The following is an 18,079-nucleotide window of genomic DNA, read 5'->3' as shown; positions in this document are numbered from 1 at the left end:
TTATTAATAATACATGTTAGAGTTTTTAGATTCTGGATTCTGTTATATTCTGTTATTCTTTGAAGAGTGTTGACTTTTATTCTACTAGGTAGTTAAATTTCCTAGATGATTTCTCTTGAACTTGGGGAGCATCGGTTTTACACATTGCTAGATATATTTATTTGCCCCTCACATTGGGGACCAATCTTTTAGTCCTGTGACATTGTCTTTTCTTCCAATGCAACCTTTCTTTCAATGGTGTTCACTGAATCCATTTAACTTGGTAAGATCAAACTCCAAGTTCTCCTGCTCAGCTTTCACATTCTTCCACGTACTATTTTTGGCTGAGCTCCTTGGAATATCTCCTGTGCATATGCATTTCAGGAGTTAGCCTATGATTTTAGAGGCATTTAAATCCAAATTTTGGGTCTCCCTTCCCCACTCACACTCTCATCCTCCCACATGGTTTCCTCTGTCCTGGGATTTTCCTTCCTTTATTTTCCAGATATTCTTGCAGCCTCTGACTCCATCCTCTGATACCTCAAGCTCAAAACACTGGGCTTTTCTGCTTGTCTTCTATCTGTCCTGTGCTATGTGGTCTGAGTCGTGCCCTCACAGGAAGAGCCTTGTAAATTTGATTCTCACCCTGTGAGTCCATTAAAGACTAGAACCGCCTTCAGTTTCCATTTCTGCCTGCTTTATAAGATCACTTTCTGGTGCCTTCAAATAATTGTGTGTGTGTGTTGTCCAGAGTTTATTATTGTTATCTGAGAAGGTTTAGTCTGATATAAGCTACTTTCCATTACCAGAATCAGAACTCCCATTCAAGAATATACACTTCAAGCAAGCTTTTTAGGTGATCCTTACACGCTCTAAAGTTCGAGAGCTACCGTCTTAGATAAAACTTCTGTGCTTAACTTTATCTTTTAAGAAGTCATCTTCTTCACTGCAAAAAAGAATTTAAACTCTTTAGGTACATTAGTCACGCTCCTTTCATAGTGAAAGTAAAGTCCTACAAACAGGATAACTATACTCTTCTCCACAGTGTGTTCCTTTTTACCATATTTTCCTAAAAGGACTGGAACCTCTTCGTTGGAAATCAGGGAACATTGTCGTAAGTGGAAAGAGTAGAGTGTGGTCCCAAAGTACTCAGTTGTTAGGTTTTAAATGTGATCATGTTTAAGGTAAAAATCTAATGATATCAAAATTACTCTAGATAATCCTATAAAATGGTGACACAATTTTGTGTATATAATTTGATACAGTAATTTTTATGCACATTAAAGTTTGAGAACTACTGGGCTAGACAGAAGGGGGAAATACAAAAAACTTCTCTAAGCAGGTGAGTGGACATTCAAACTATCCTGCTGTCAAAATAACAATATAATTAGGGTGCCTGGGTGGCTCAGTTGGTTAAGCAGCTGCCTTCGGCTCAGGTCATGATCCCGGAGTCCCGGGATCGAGTCCCGCATCGGGCTCCCTGCTCGGCGGGGAGTCTGCTTCTCCCTCTGACCCTACCCCCTCTTGCGCTCTTTCTCTCACCCTCTCTCTCTCTCAAATAAATAAATAAAAAATCTAAAAAAAAAAATAACAATATAATTAGAAGATATGAATGGGAGATAGAAAATTCTTTAAAGTCCCTGTTTGTCTAGACTATGACTCCTCTTATGTTTTATAATATAGCAAGCTGACAATCAAAACTTAGCTCTACTACTTACTAGCTATGTAATTCAGCAATGTATTTAACCCTTCTGAGCCTTTGTTTCTTCATCTATAAAAATTGGGAAAATACTACCTTTCTCTTGTAATACAAATGCCAAAATGACTGGAACATTTCCTGGGATGTGTCCAGGACTTTCCCTTTATCTAAGAATGCTCCCCAAACTTTGTTCTCAAAATGCCCAGGCAAATGAATTTCTTATAAGTGGTCTGGAATTCAATCTATATTCTCTTAATATCTTGTTTCTAAAGGGGGCAAAGATTTTAATGAACAACTTCAACTGAAACACAAGGTAACCTTTTGAAAACTTATATTGTAGTTTCCACCTCATTTTCTCAAAAGAATGCATCTTGATGGATAATTTATAAGAGACTTAGGAGGAGAATAAGAGAAGAATAACCATGATAATGTCATTCCATTCTGGGAAAGGCTTAAAATAATGATTATAGAATGTCTAACTCTAATAGTTCCACATAGAAATATACCAACTGCTGATCTGGAAGCAATCAGTGACAGTTTCACAATTTCTATATAGGATACAGTAAGAAGTAACAATCTTATATGCCTTTTGGGTAGATGGGAGGAGGGGTCATGAAACTGTACTCACACAAGGTAATAAAAATAAACTTTCCATATCAGAGTCTGGAGGGAGTTTATAGAGATTGTTGGAGGAGGGGTGAAACCGTCCCAATGCTCCTCATTTTTGTGCAGTCCCTGGAAACAGTGTAAGCCAGAAGATAATAGAGTAACATTTTTTAAATATTGCAAGGAAAAAAAACCACTGTCCACCTATAATTCTATACCTAATGAAAAAGGTATCTTTGAAAAATGAAGATAAAGACATTTTCAGATAGGTGAAAGCTGAAAGGATTCATCACCATCAGAACTATAAGGGATGTTTAAAAGAAATTCTTAAGGCAGAAGGAAAATAATACCAGATGCAAATGTGGATCTACTGAAAAGCACCAGAAATAGCAACCAAATGTGAAATGTAAGACTTTTTTCCTTAGTATTTAAATCTCATTAAAAAATAACTGACTGTGTAAAACAAAAGTAACAAGCATTTATTATGCTGTTTATAATATGTTTAGAAGTAAAATATATGACAACAATGGCACAAAGGCCAAAAAGCAAATTAGTTGGTATAATATCATTTGAAGATAAACTGTGATAAGTTCAATTAAATCTTAAAGCAACTACTGAAATAACACAATGAAAATTATAGCTAATAAGCCAAAAGAAGGAGGTAAAATGGAATCATAGAGCATTGATTATCTAAAAGAAGGCAAAAAAAGGGGGGGAGGGAAAAAGGAGAAGTCTCAAGTAGACTACAAATAGCAAGATGGTCAATTTAGCCTCAACAATAGCAATAATCACATCATAAATGCAACTAGTCTAAATATCCTAATTAAAGGCAAAAATTATCTAAATGAATTAAAAGCAAGGCCCAGGTATATGGGTTCCAAGAACCCACATTAACTATAAAGACACAAATGGGCTAAAAATAAAAGAAGAAAAATAGATATATGACGCTAATCCAAATCAAAATAAAGCTATATTAATATCAGGGGGAAAAAAAGACTTCAGAACATGGAATAATACCAGAGAGGAAAAGAATCATTTTATAATGATGAAGTGTTGAATTCAAGAGGCATAGCATTCCTAAATGTTTCTGAACCTAGTAACAGACCTTCAAAATACACGAAGCAAAAGCTGATAGAACTGTGAGGAGAATAGAGAAACCCACAATTATAGTTGGAGATTTTAGTACCTCTCTGGTCTTAACTGATAGATAGGACAAGTACATGGAATAACAATAAGAGCCCAGAAGACTTGAATAACATTATGAAACAAGTTGACCAAACTGACATTCATAGAACACTCTGTATTAGCTGTGTAAACATTCTTGTCAAATGTATGCATAGATTTACCAAGAAAGACTGTATACAGGGCCATTAACTAAATCTCAATAAATTTAAAAGGATTTGAGTCATACAAAATTAGTACTCTGATCACAATAGAATCAAGATTATAACAGAAGCACAATATATCAGCAAGATCTCTGGGAAATACCCAGACATTTGGAAATTAAAGAACTTAAGTCTGTATAACCCAACAGTCAAAAAAGAAATAAAAATGGAAATTAGAAAATATTTTAATTGATTTGAAAATGAAAGTTAAAACACAGCCTATCACAGTGTATGGGATGTGGCTAAAGCAGTGCTTATAGGGAAATTTGTAGCACTAAAATGTCAATATAGAGAAGAAGGTCTTTGCAGTGGGTTGACCTGTGGCCTCCAAAAAGATACATCCACATCCTAATCCCCAGAACCTGTGAATGTTACTTTATTTGGAAAAAGCATCTTTGCAGATATAAAGTTAAGGATCTTGAGATGAGGAGATCACCCGGGCTTATCCAGCTGGACTCGAAATGCCATCCAGGTATTTTAAGAGAGAAGCAAAGAGAACCACAGAGGAGAAGACCTCTGTGAAATGGAGACAATGCCAAAACAGAGAGAGATTTGAGTAATGTAGTCACAAGTTAAGGACTGTGGATAGCCACCAAAAGCTGCAACAGTCAAGGAACAGAATCTCCCCTAGAGCCTCTGAACAGAGTGGGACCCTGCTAACACCTTGAATTCAGACATCTGGCCTCCAGACTGGGAGAGAATAAATTTCCGTCCTTTAAGCTTCCAAGTTTTTGGTCATTTTTTACAGCAACCATAGGAAACTAATATAGTCTCAAACCAGTGACCTCAGTTTTCATGTTAAGAAACTAGAAAAAGAAGAGCAAATTCAGCACAATGTTAGCAAAATAAAAGAAATAATAAAGATGTGAACCGAAATTATTGAAATGGGAAACAAAAACAATAGAGAAAATCAATGAAACCAAAAGTGGATTCTTTGAGAAGATCAATAAAACTGGTAAACTTCTAGCTAGACTTATCAAAAAAAAGAGAGACAGAGAGAAGACACAAGTTACCAATATCAGCAATAAAAGAAGTGGTAACTATAAACCCTAGAGGTATTAAAAGGAGAATAAGGAAATAGCTTATATGAATAATTATTTCAACAACTTAGATTAAATGGACAAATTCCTTTAAAGACACAAACTATCAAAGATCACTCAGGAAGAAATAATCTGAATACATTTTTATATCTTATTATATATTATATAATCTTATATATATCATTTATATTATATTAATTATATTAATTATATTAATTATATTAATTATATTATATTATATTATATTATATTATATTATATTATATTATATTATATTATATTATATTATATTATCTTTCCACAAAGGAAACACCAGGCCAGCTGGCTTCACTGGGGAAGTCTACCAAACACTCAGAAATTTAGGGAAGAGAGAGATACAAACTCTTCGGAAACCCTTCCAAAAAATTGAAGAGGTAGGAATAGTTCTCAGGTCATTCTTATGAAGCCACCATTACACTGACATCAAAAATAGACAAAGCCATTATAAGAAAGAAAAATTACAGACTAATATGCTCATGAGTATAAATAAAAAAGTTCTTAAGAAACCTTCATTCAGCCAACTGAATATGATAATATCTAAAATGGATAACAAATGATGACCAAGTGGAATTTATCCCAGAAAGGCGAGATTGGTTTAACCTTCAAAAATCAATCAGTGTAACTCACCTTATTAATAGACTGCAAATAAAAAATGAAAAAAATTTAAATTTAAAGATGACAGGTTCATCTCAGAAGATGCAGAAAAAGTGCTGGACAAAACATAATATCCATTTCTGACATAAACTCTCAGCACACAGAAATAGAAGGGAACTCTCTCAAACTGATAAAGAGCATCTCCATAAAGCTTATGACTGACATCATCCTTAATGGCAAAAAATTGAATGCTTTGACACTCACACATGGAAGCTATTCCACTCCTAGGTATTTACCCAAGACAAATCAAAGCATGTATCTTCATAAGACTTGACATAAATGTTTATAGCATCTTTATTTGTAATAGCCCCAAATTGGAAATAAACCAAATGTGCATCTACAGTTGAATGGATAACACATTTTGGTATATCCATACAACTGAATACCACTTGCAATAATAATAAAAAAAAAACCTATGGATACATGTCATAACATTAATGAATCTCAAAATAATTACACTAAGTGTAAAGAGCCAGACAAAATAGAGTGCAAAATAGTTTTTATGTAAAATAGTGTTTATGTAAACTTCTAGAAAATGATGACTTACTTGTAGTATCCGATAGCAGATCAGTAATTGCTTAGTGACTGGGATGGGTACAGGGAGGGGAGGAGAAAATGCTTACTAAGGGTCAGGAGAAACTTGTGGGGTTAGATATGTTTATTTCCTTGATTGTGGTCATGGTTTCATGGGTGTATATATACATCAAAACTTACTCAAATTTTATACTATAAATATGTACAGTTTATTGTATGTCAGTTATACCTCAATAAAACTGTATAAAATGAAAAGAAAGGTGAGAAGTTGTTGGTTTGCAACTTCCAGAGCTTACCAGGGATAATCTAAAACCAGCCCCCCATAAAAGGAGGGCAGGGAGAGACTGCAGAAAGAAGCAGACCACTCCAGATTAGTAGGTGGCAGGTTTAGTGAGCAAGTGAACTTAATTACAAGGCTTCTCCCAGAGGCTGCAAGAGGAGTAGTTTTCCCCACCAGTCTGTCAAATCCTAAGTGTCTATATAGAGACCTTAACTGAGTTCAGTTATGTATACCATCAAGGCAGTCTCAACACCACATCACTATCTCAAGGTTGTATCCTTGGGGCAGCTTCTGGGGGCAGAGAAAGCAAGCAGAATGTTCATTCCAAGGACAGGGGAGGGGGTGAGGAGTCTCTGATCGCCCAGTTTCAGCTCACAGTTCAGCCAGTGGTCACGTCCTCTCAATGACCTCCTTCCACAGAAGTTTAGGATAACTGGAGAGTAAAGTGTGGAAGGGTAGGTAGTGAGGCAGGGAGAAATTAGTTTGGAGAGGTATGTTGGACTCTGTCCTGTGGCCAAGGACCATAGACTAGACTGGAGAGAGCCTAAAGGAAGAAATAAGAGCTACATGATTAGGCAATAGATGATGAATGGCCTTGATGGAGGCAGTAAAAGGAGAGAAAAACTGATTATGAAGAAGTGAGGCTGGATTCGGAGACATCTAAGATGTGGAATTGATATGACTTTATGACTAGTTGCATGAGGAAGAGGAAAAGGATGATATTCAGGTATATGGCTTGGGAGCTGGTTTAGACTGAATTTGATGGATGGAAGGGAGGAAGAGCTGCACGTCCCCCAAATTCATATGTCAAAGCCCTAACCCTCAATGTAACTACTTGGGAATAGGGTATTTAGGAGATAATTAGTGTTAAATATGTTAAATGAGGTCATAAGGGTGGGGCCCTAATCTAGTAGGACTGTGGCCTTATAAGAAGAGGAAGAGAGAGAGAGATCTTCATCCTGTGTGTACACAGTGAGAAGGTGCTGGATACAAGCCAGGAAGTGTTTTCACTTGAAACTGAACCTGCGAGAATTTGATCTTGGACTTTCCAGCTTCCAGAATTGAGAAAATAAATTTCTGTTGTTTAAGCCACCCCCCCCCCCACCGCCCAGTCTATGGTATTTTGTTATGGAAGACCAAGGAGACTAATACAAGAGCCAAAGGGGGTTGTGGGGAGGAGAGATACTCATGCCATTCACCTAGATCTAGAACACAGAACAAGAAGCCAGTGGGGCAGGATTTGAGTTCAGGTTGGGATACATTAAGTTTGGTGGACATTCGTATGAGGAGGTAAACAACTGGAAATATAGGGCTGAAGCTCTGGAGAGAGTTTGGCTGGAAGTACATGCTTGGGAACCATCAGCCATAGATGGTAATTGAAGCCATGGAGATGGGCATGCAGGGGAGGAGGAAAGCCCAACAATGAAGAAGAAAATGGCCAGAGACAGAGGAGGAGAACCATAACTGAGTGGTGACTTTGAAGCCAATGAGAGAGTTTTGAAAAGAGATGATTAACAGTATCAAATGCTGCAGTGCTCTGAACCCATTTCTGGGGACATGTCTAAGTGTCTGGCGTAGCCCTTGAAATCAGGGACCCAACAGTCTAACTGAAAGGAGAACACAAACATATGAAACAATTAGGAACTCAATCAGAGTGAACAGTCTTATTAATGTAATAGACGAGTGCAATATAGATCCATCAATTTTTTTTAAAGATTTTATTTATTTATTTGAGAGAGAGAATGAGAGAGAGAGAGAGAGAGAGCACAAGACCGGGGAGGGTCAGAGGGAGAAGCAGACCCCAGGCTAAGCAGGGAGCCCGATGTGGGATTCGATCCCCGGACTCCAGGATCATGACCTGAGCTGAAGGCAGTTGTGTAACCAACTGAGCCACCCAGGCGCCCTAGATCCATCAATTTATTCTGCAAACATATTGAGCTCCTACTGTGTGTCAGACATTTAATTTTTGGAAAAGGCAATTGGACTTTTTTAAAAGAAGGGTATGACTTAGTCATGGGGGTGGAAATGATGTTCTTTCTGGCTAAGTGAAAAAGAACAAAAGCAGAGTAATTTAGGCACATGAGGAAGGGGGTGAAGAGCATGCAGTCTTGGCAAGGGCCCAAGGAGGGGGAGTAATTGGTAAGAAAGCCTGGATGGGTGAGTTTGTGCCAGAGATTGGAGGGCTGGAGGGCACCTGTCATAGTGTAACTAGTTCCAGAAGTATTCTTGATCCTACGCATTTTCCAGGTGCTAGCCCCCTACTTCTGCAATAGGAAGCAGCGCCCCCTTGTGTCGAGCTAGTCGGGCCACTGCTTTCTGAAGACTGGCATGCAGAAAATGTGAACTGCCACACTGGCCACCAAACACGTGTCCAACTGCCGTCTAATAAGAAGGAGAAACTATAAATAGATTTCAAGGGAAAATATAATTAAAGGAAAGCTTTAGATATCACAGCCGTTTCCATGGCCCTGATCTACACATGAGCTTTTTCAAATAGCAGGTGCAGGAGGCTGGGTGATCCCAAGAGTCTCTCCTAACATCTCTATTGCAGTGGCTTTGGGTGGACCGATTGGCAGCCAGGCAAACGGTCGGGTTGACAGTATGATGAATAATTAGATGAGCAAATTCGTGGCGGAGGAACCACTACCAGTGTCTGAACAGTACCAGTCTTGTCTGGCGGACCTGGGAACAAAGCTTTCTTCCCCGGGACGGCCCTGAAGATGCAGTTCTCCTGATGGCTGGAAGAGGGCGCTGCGGATCGCATCGGTCCGCAACCGTCCGAGACCGACGCAGAGTCCTGGGAGGTGAAGGGTGGGGAAGCCAGCCGAGGTCAAGCCCAGAAAACCCAAAGCCGCGGAAATCTCCCGGAAAGAGCCTGGGGAGAGGGGGAAGGGGAATGCTGCTACTTAAAACTTTGCCCGGGCCCAGTGTTGGGGTTTGGGGGAAGGGTGGGAGATTGGAGGGGGAAAGGAGCGGAAAAAATAAACCCCAGAGCGCTGCTGGCGACTCAGAGGGAAACGCGACTACTATAGGCCCAGGGGCGAAAACTTCGGGTTGATGGGAGATGGAAGGGAGGAAGAGCTGCACGTTTCAGCCATCCCAAGTGGTATGCTCCTGCACGGGTCCTGGGGCGAAACAGCCGCGCCGCCGCGAGGATCCTACCTGAATCTGTCCTTTCGGCTTCATCTTCAAACTTTCCTGCTAACTGCACGCGCCTCCTGGGGTGTTCCCGTTCCTTAGGATGGCGGCCTCCCGTCTCTCCAAAGTGGGACGGAATCACCACCGTCCACTCTGTTGCCCACTTACAGGCTCTTAATTTAAACAGGAACGAAGAACTGGGAGGAAACCAGCCAATTCGCTTTAGGGCTCAGGCTCTACTTGTGCATCGGTCCTCCGGGGCTCCTCGCATCGGCCTCGCTGGGTCTCGCAGCAGTTGCAGGCCAGCCTCCCCTACTTCCCACCCCTGTCTTGGTTTCTCCGCATTTCAAAGGGTGCTGCTAGCGCTGAGTTCCCCCTTTCTCTCTACTTTGTAACCCAGTCCCCAAACTCGCGGCTACCCTAGATCCCTTCCCGCCAGGGGGCGCCCTGACTATAGGGGCTCTGACTATAACCTGGGACAAGCTGACTCTAGGTTGAAATATGTGACATGAAAATAGGCAGGTTCTGAGACCACAGGCGTCAACCTCTTGGAAGGCTTGACCTGACAGAGGAAAGGGTTCTTCGACACCAAAGGCCGGAGGGTGGACTCTCCTCCTCTCTGGGCGGACTCTGGCCTTCACACACACCACCTCATCTGCCACTCCAACCCCAGAGCGCGCCAGTGCACCGAGAGGGCGACACTGGAGCACTACTCTCAGACGTCCTAGCGTCGCCTCCCACCCCCACCCCCAGGGCCTGCCCAGAGGCCATGGTTTGAGGAGAGCGTCCGCAAAAGGAAGGTGGCCGTCAAAGACCCTAGACGCTCAAGCCAGGACCGGGAACAGCAGAGGGAGCGCGCTGTAGCTCCGAATCTGCTCCTGGAACAGCGCCTGCGAAAGCCTTCTGGGGAAGGCCGCCCTACTGCAGGCCCCGGGCTTCGCGCAGATCTTCCAGAGGCTCTCAAGTCTGGTGCCTGGGGAAAAGGCGCAGCGGGTTCCGGTGAGATCCTTCAGGGAGAGAAAGACGCCTTCCAGATGGGGCTCCGGATTCTGTTCCTTGGATCTCGGGACTGGGGAACAGCGACGCCCCACCCCCCACCCCCCACCGCCCCGGGCCTGGCTGCGTTCCTGTTTTCCTTTCCCTGGGTGGAGTTGCCTCGACGGCACCCGGGAGCCCAGCTCAGCCAGGCTCGGGAGACTGCGCCCGGCTGAGGAAGGCTAGCCCACCGCCGGCCTGTGCGCAGAACAGCCAAGGGCCCAGAGGGCTTCGTGCAGTTAGAGGCCTGGAGTCACAGTTTCTATAAACTCAAGATAGAGAACCATAAGTAATAACCCCTTCCATTTGCTAGCGATTTTTGTGCTTTACAGACTCATGCACACCATCTCATCCTTAAATACTTGGATCCCTAGTACAACCTGGGAGATACACAAAGGAGATTATGACAATTTTTGGTTTGGTTTGGTTTGGTTTGCCGCTCAGGAATCAGGTGCTAAAAGGTTTTGTTTCCTTAATTCAACATTTCTTGAGGCACTGGAAGATTGAAGGATAAATAAAACAGGGTTTCACTGTAAAGGAGGGAGGCCAGTAAACAGCACCATAGTTTTCTGATTTCTACTCAAGTGCTCTGCCTACCACCCCTGAGCATTTTAAGATCAGAAATGGTGAAGAACCTTCCCCCCTCCCTGCTACACACACACACACACACACACACACACACACACACCCCTTCATCAAAACCTTCTCTATCTCAGTTGGATCCCAGAGTAACATTGCCACAGAGTAACTACATGCATATTATTTGGGTGATTTATTGTTAATTTATAAGCTCTGTGTGGGTAAGAGCCACATCTAGCTTGTTTAAAACTGAATTTTTAGGCCCAGCACAGAGCCTGGCACAGAGCCAGCACTCAATAAATATTTGTTGAATAAATCACGAATTGCGATGAAACTCAGAGCAAAATACCAGCACCAGGGAACATGGTCTCTCACCGTCCTCGAAGAGGTGTGAAGGACCATGAAGAGAACTAGAAAAATGTGGTGGTGAGGACTGGGGAGGACTTTTCATTCCTCTCGCAGTCCAAGCGACAGGCCCTGAAGTCATACAGCTTTCTGTATGAGACCTCTGTTCTAAATTCTCAAAGAAGTGACTCTGGAGGGACAGAAAGACGTTTCCCTTCGGCCACACAGGTGGTGAGCAAAGGTTGATGGCAGTTCTGCTCGTCCCCCACCCGGCCTGGGCCTGAGCCTGAGCCTCCGGGGCTCCTTAGATTCCAGACCAAGCGGCAGAGAGCAAAGCAGTGTGGCGGGGATTGAGGTGGGCGCCTGCGGCCCCACCAGGGAAAGCTCCTTGAGAAACCTGAACTGGGCCCCACTGCGACCACTCGGCTCGGGAGAGTTACTGAAGTGGCAAGGGTCCTACAGGGGGGAACTCAGGGTTCCCAAGTATTCCCTGCAGCCGTGAAGACATTACTAGTTTAACCGGGGTTGCCCTACTTAAGGTGACTCTGGGAGGCAGCTAAAAGAAAGGACACTCCTTGGTTAGGAAGAGGCCTTGGTTAGGAAGAGGTGTTGGGGCCAGGGGAGGGACTCTCAAGGCCTCTGCTTGATCAAGCTCAGAGACTGAGGTATCAGTCTTCCCACCCCCACCCCTCCCGCTAGACGTTTTAGTCTTCAGGCTTATTCCTGGCAGTGCCGCACATCTGGCAAAGAGTGTGGGGCGGTGTGTGTGTGTGAGAGAGAGAGAGAGAGAGAAAGGGGCAGAGGTAGAAGGGGGGCTGGGGGCGGGCGCCGCAAGGTGCTGCAAAGGCCCAGGTGAGGTCTAGTCCAGAGCTGGTGCGGGTGCGCCCGCCTGCGGAGGGAGGGAGGTGGCCGCACGGTCTGTTGGGGGGGAGGGGTTGGGTGGAGCAGCAGCCCTAGCCCGGCGCCGCCCCCACCCCCCACCCCCAGCTCGGGCCTCTGCTCTAGGCGGTGACTGAGCGCCTGCTGTGTGGCTGGGGGTCACGGTCTGGTCTGCAAGCCTTGGGCGGTGGCGTGGGGGGGGCAGGTGGGGAGCTGCTAGCCACGTGCGCCGGAGCCTGCTGCGGGGCTGGAAAGCTGGAACGCTGCCGAGGACGAAGGCCGAGGCTCAGGGACTGCGCAAGATGCACCTAACTCTCCCCTTCAGTCAGATTCAAGGCCTTAAAGGCAGGGCAGGGTGGTGGGTGTACGAATGACGACAATACAGAAATCTCGAGCTCTGGCAATGGAATTAACAATTTTCCAAAGCTTTCAAAGCGCTTTTATGGGCCCGATCTTATTTGAATCTCAGAGAAACCTTGTGAGGACTGACCTCCATTTCTAAATGGCATTGAGACTGGGAGAGACGTACAACATTCTATACTTGGTGTTTCTTATACTTACCAATAATATGAAATAATGGAGAGGGAGAAAGAGAAAGAAGACAGGGGATTGGGAAACCCACCCCACCTTGTCATGAAGACCCCAGTCAAAACACAGCCCAGGGGCTAGGGCCGCCTGCAAACAAGATCCGTATTCAGTTTTGTCCGCTCTCCTCGACGGTTCACTTGAACCCAGCGTCGTCTTCCCTCCTTGCTCCCTGGGCTTTGACATCACATCGACCAAAGCTCAGTTGGAGTCTGAGTCTTCCTGAGAGCGCCCCCCAGAGAAGCCCCCCGGTAAAAGGGCAAGGAACCGTCTTGGTGCTTGTCCTTCGCGGTACAACCGACGAGCAGGTCTGGGTGCCCAAATGCAAGGTTGCCTGCCCCAAAGCCGCCAAGGGGGATGCGTGAAAACGTGGGCCCATGCGGGAGGAAGAGGGTGCCCTGGGCTTTCTCTCCTCTGTTAAGCGACATAGGTGGTGAGGAAAGCGAATGTTAGTATAGAAGTTGCCTTTGTATTGAGGGAGCACAGAGCACTTCTCAAGGAGAGAACTGAAATGTTACAATAACAAGCCAATAAACAAAGCAACTTTCCCTTACTACAACTGCTGTTAATGGGAAATGCGCCTAACCTGCTGAATTAAATTGTTCAAAAGTGCCTGTTCATCATTGGGAGCTCCTTCTGTACAAGGAGGGGAAGGAAAATGTGAAAACAAAAAACAAATTCGAGAAGCCTCCTTAATCGGCCCCCGCAGTGTCTTGGAGGCCCCAGCCGGGCCAGGGAGCGCTCCACCCTCCCAGCCCCTATCCCAGAGAGGAGGCTTTTTAGCCAAAGAAAAACCAAACCAAACCAACAACAAAACGTTTAGAATCCAAGGGGGGAAAGTCTGAGTGGGTCTCGGGATCTGCGCCACGCAGGGCGCGACACTGTAGTCCACTGGACGGGAGGCCGGGGCCTGGCCCGAGTAGCACGGCGGGTGCCTCTGGCCCGGCTGGGGAGCGAAAGCCCACAGCTCCCCCTCTCCAGGCGCCCAAGGACCCTCAAGGCGCGGGGCTCACACTTGAAGCCTGGGAACGCGCAGACAGGAAACCCACTTCCTCCTAAGCAGTTTCTTGCTCGCCGGATGAGAGGCGCCCAATTGAAGCAGAATGATCCTCATCTACTAATATCCAGCGTGGCCACAAAGCGACTGGCCATTTACGCCGCCACTTTAAACAAAGATATTTGGTTATTCCCGGGGAAGCAAGTGCACTTTTGCATGGCTGAGCTCCGGGCGGAGGCGAGCCTCAGCCCAGCCTCCCGCCTGCTGGGCTGCTCGCGCCTTGGGATTCGCCCCCTCCCGGCCAGCTGGTCCCGCCGGGGTTCAGGCTCAGTTCCGCCCGGCAACAGGCGGGCGGGTACTCACGACGCTCCCTGCCCGCGCCCTCCCTGAAGCATCAGAGGGGAAAACAGCGTGGCCCTGGGCTCGGGTGCTGGGGCTGTGATGTCCTCGGAAAGTCAGCTCCAGCCCCGGAACCCCGCGTGTCCGGGCGATGGGCGAGGGTCGGGGACACCAGGTTTGTTCGAGGTGGGGCAACTTCAGCAATGGCCCTTCGGGTTAGTGCCCCCCAGCTTCCCAGCACTAGCGGCCAGTAGTGTGCTTGCCTTGGCCGGGAATGGGGGTGGGGAGAGGGAGCCGCGTGTGGGTTGGGGGGGGCTTGATGTAGGGGGCCCTGGACCGCTGAGAAGACCCTGAGGTGGGGGGAGGGGGACGCGGGGATCTGGGACAGCCTCTCGGAGGCAGCCGATCCCTTGCTCAGCGTCCCCTCCGCCCGCTGGGATTCTCTCTCGGGTAGGGGGAAAGGGGGCGGGGAGCAGAGGTGTCCCTCTGACGGCGGCAGAAGAGGCAGACAGACGGACAGACACGCAGACCAACAGTGCGGCCCCAGGGTTCGTCCCCAGACTCGCGAGCTCGTTTGGTGGCGACTGGGGCTCGGCGCCGCGAAGCCCGATGTGGTCCGGAGGCAGTGGGAAGGCGCGGGGCTGGGAGGCCGCGGCGGGAGGGAGGAGCAGCCCCAGCAGGCTCAGGTGAAACCCCTACCCTGTCCCTTGGCCCCCTCCCTCTAAAGACTTGTCCCCGCCCGGGAACCCCGGCTGTATTGGAAAGTGGTTCACTTTGTAACTCCGAAAGTTGGTTGCAAAGCAGCATTCACCTTCCTTCCTCCCCACCATCCCTCCTCCTCGGCTACTCCTCACCCCACCTCTTGCCCTCCCCTCTCTCGGTTCCCTCCTCCTTTCCCTCCCCCCCGTCTCCCCCCGCGCGCCGCCCGCACCCCACAAAAAATGGGGTGGGGGTGTCCGGGGAGCGGGGGAAAGAAATGCTTTGGGTCGCGTCTCTGCCTCTCTCTCTCTCTCTCCCTCCCTCTTTGAGACCTAAAAATCTTGACAAGTGAAACTTAAAGGTGTTTACCTTGTCATCAGCATGTAAGCTAATTATCTCGGGCAAGATGTAGGCTTCTATTGTCTTGTTGCTTTAGCGCTTACGCCCCGCCTCTGGTGGCTGCCTAAAACCTGGCGCCGGGCTAAAACAAACGCGAGGCAGCCCCCGAGCCTCCACTCAAGCCAATTAAGGCGGACTCGGTCCACTCGGTTACGTGTACATCCAACAAGATCGGCGTTAAGGTAACACCAGAATATTTGGCAAAGGGAGAAAAAAAAAAAAAAGCAGCGAGGCTTCGCCTTCCCCCTCTCCCTTTTTTTTCCTCCTCTTCCTTCCTCCTCCAGCCGCCGCCGAATCATGTCGATGAGTCCAAAGCACACGACTCCGTTCTCAGTGTCTGACATCTTGAGTCCCCTGGAGGAAAGCTACAAGAAAGTGGGCATGGAGGGCGGCGGCCTCGGGGCTCCGCTGGCGGCTTACAGGCAGGGCCAGGCGGCTCCGCCGGCCGCGGCCATGCAGCAGCACGCCGTGGGGCACCACGGCGCCGTCACGGCCGCCTACCACATGACGGCGGCGGGGGTGCCCCAGCTCTCGCACTCCGCCGTGGGGGGCTACTGCAACGGCAACCTGGGCAACATGAGCGAGCTGCCGCCGTACCAGGACACCATGCGGAACAGCGCCTCGGGCCCCGGATGGTACGGCGCCAACCCAGACCCGCGCTTCCCCGCCAGTAAGTGAGGCCGCCCCACTGCCGGGCCGCGGGCTGAGCACGGGAGGCGCGGGGAGAGCAGCCCAGCAGGCGCAGCGCCTGCCGGCTGCGCACCGGGCGTCAGGGTGGGCGGCCCGGAAGCCGCGCCAGGGAGTAGGGTGCGGGAGCTGGGGGTTCTTCCCTCTGCTGGACTGAGGGGTCCCAGAAGAGACACTTGGTAACGCTGGGGTCTTGCGGGCAGGTGCGAGTATTCGGCGTCTCCCAGATGCGGCCGACTGGCAGCTCTGCTCGGCTCAGGAGACCTCAGAGTGCCCAGGGATCGCCCTCCCACCCCCCAAAAAACTAAGGGAGCTGGGGGCAAGCAGGGAGCAGAGAGGTGCGGCCTGGCCGGGCGGGAGGCTGCCCTACTGCGACGCGCTGAGGGGACCCGCCCGGCTGGCTCTCCAGTCTAGGCAGGTGGAAGGGCGCGCGGCTTCAGAGGGGGCTCTAAACGGGCCGAGCAAGTGCCCTCACTGGGGCTGACAGGAGAGAGCGGCCAAGAGGCAGAGCGTCTGGGACTTTAGCTTTCGAAGGTGAACACCCCACTCTCCCAAACTCCCAAAGTTGGGGTCTACGGCGGGACCCCAGCTCTTGGTCTGGGCCCAGTTCGCCGCCTGTGGCCCGCTCACCCAACGACTCTGGCCAGGGTTGGGCAAGAAAGGACCAGAAGCGGCCTTTCTCCACTTTGCTTTTGGGCTGGAGCCCTGTGACTGAGGGAGGCAACCGGGGTTGAGGTGGGGAGCGTTCCAGCAAATCCCTCGACGGCACGGCCTGGGGCAGGCGCTAACTCTCCTTGGAACTTAGGCCTCTCAGGGCGGAGGCGGCCTAGGTGAGGAGGGCCGTCGGGGTGGGCCGGGCCGGCCAAGGGCGCGGAAGGCCGAGGTGGCCCGGCCCGGCCCGGTCCCCGCCGACGCTGTGCGTTTGTCGCTTACAGTCTCCCGCTTCATGGGCCCGGCGAGCGGCATGAACATGAGCGGCATGGGCGGCCTGGGCTCGCTGGGGGACGTGAGCAAGAACATGGCCCCGCTGCCAAGCGCACCACGCCGGAAGCGCCGGGTGCTCTTCTCGCAGGCTCAGGTGTACGAGCTGGAGCGACGCTTCAAGCAACAGAAGTACCTGTCGGCGCCCGAGCGGGAGCACCTGGCCAGCATGATCCACCTGACGCCCACGCAGGTCAAGATCTGGTTCCAGAACCACCGCTACAAGATGAAGCGCCAAGCCAAGGACAAGGCGGCACAACAGCAACTGCAGCAGGACAGCGGCGGCGGCGGCGGCGGCGGCGGCGGGGGCGCCGGGTGCCCGCAGCAGCAGCAAGCGCAGCAGCAGTCGCCGCGCCGCGTGGCCGTGCCGGTCCTGGTGAAAGACGGCAAACCGTGCCAGGCAGGCGCCCCCGCGCCGGGCGCCGGCAGCCTCCAGGGCCACGCGCAGCAGCAGGCGCAGCAGCAGGCGCAGGCGGCGCAGGCGGCCGCGGCGGCTATCTCCGTGGGCAGCGGTGGCCCTGGCCTGGGTGCACACCCGGGCCACCAGCCGGGCAGCGCGGGCCAGTCCCCGGACCTGGCGCACCACGCCGCCAGCCCCGCGGCGCTTCAGGGCCAGGTGTCCAGCCTGTCCCACCTGAACTCCTCGGGCTCGGACTATGGCGCCATGTCCTGCTCCACCTTGCTATACGGTCGGACCTGGTGAGAGGACCCCGGGCCGGGCCGGGCCCAGCGCGCTGCCTCATCGCTTTCCCTCCTGCCGGCCACACGTCACCAACCACCCGCCGCTCCCTGCGCTTCGACTTTTCTTAAGAGTCTGTCCCGTTTAGACCAAGGGAAAAAACACAAAAGCCAAACTGCTGGACGTCTTTTTCTTTTTCTTTCTTTTTTTTTTTCTTCTAAAATTTGTGGGAATTTTTTTAAAAAAGAAAATAAAAACAACCAAGTGAATCCAATTCTTTAAGGAGTCTTTAAACCGAGAAGGACATAACAAAAAACAGCTTTTGGGATGTCTGTTAGGTGATTGAAATGCGTTTCCCTCGCTCAGGCAGGGTGCAGTTTCGAGAGGGCTCTACAGTGACACAGCTCTGGACTCTAAAGATCGCAAACTTCACTCTGGGTACACTGTGCCAGCAAGGTGGACTCGCTTGTAAATACCAGGATTTCTTTTGAAGGGGAGATGGGGGCTGGGGAGAGGAAAGA

The 18,079-nt window shown here is 49.0% G+C and overlaps 1 protein-coding gene across 1 annotated transcript; it reads left to right on the top strand.

Annotated features, from left to right (window-relative positions):
* The first annotated feature begins 14,722 nt into the window (after positions 1–14,722).
* NKX2-1 (NK2 homeobox 1) lies at positions 14,723–17,582 on the top strand. The gene is made up of 3 exons (XM_045901966.1): positions 14,723–14,799; positions 15,496–15,881; positions 16,834–17,582. Exons 1-3 carry the CDS (start codon positions 14,723–14,725, stop codon positions 17,580–17,582), a joined length of 1,212 nt encoding a protein of 403 aa, XP_045757922.1.
* Positions 17,583–18,079: the final 497 nt, after the last annotated feature.

This window comes from Mirounga angustirostris, unplaced genomic scaffold, assembly GCF_029215605.1.
Source record: "Mirounga angustirostris isolate CCGP_5_RB_7025 unplaced genomic scaffold, mMirAng1.0.hap1 SCAF_9, whole genome shotgun sequence".
NCBI classification, from domain to species: Eukaryota; Metazoa; Chordata; class Mammalia; order Carnivora; family Phocidae; genus Mirounga; species Mirounga angustirostris.
Note: the sequence above shows the minus strand (reverse complement) of the source record. Positions and strands in the feature narration are given on the sequence as shown.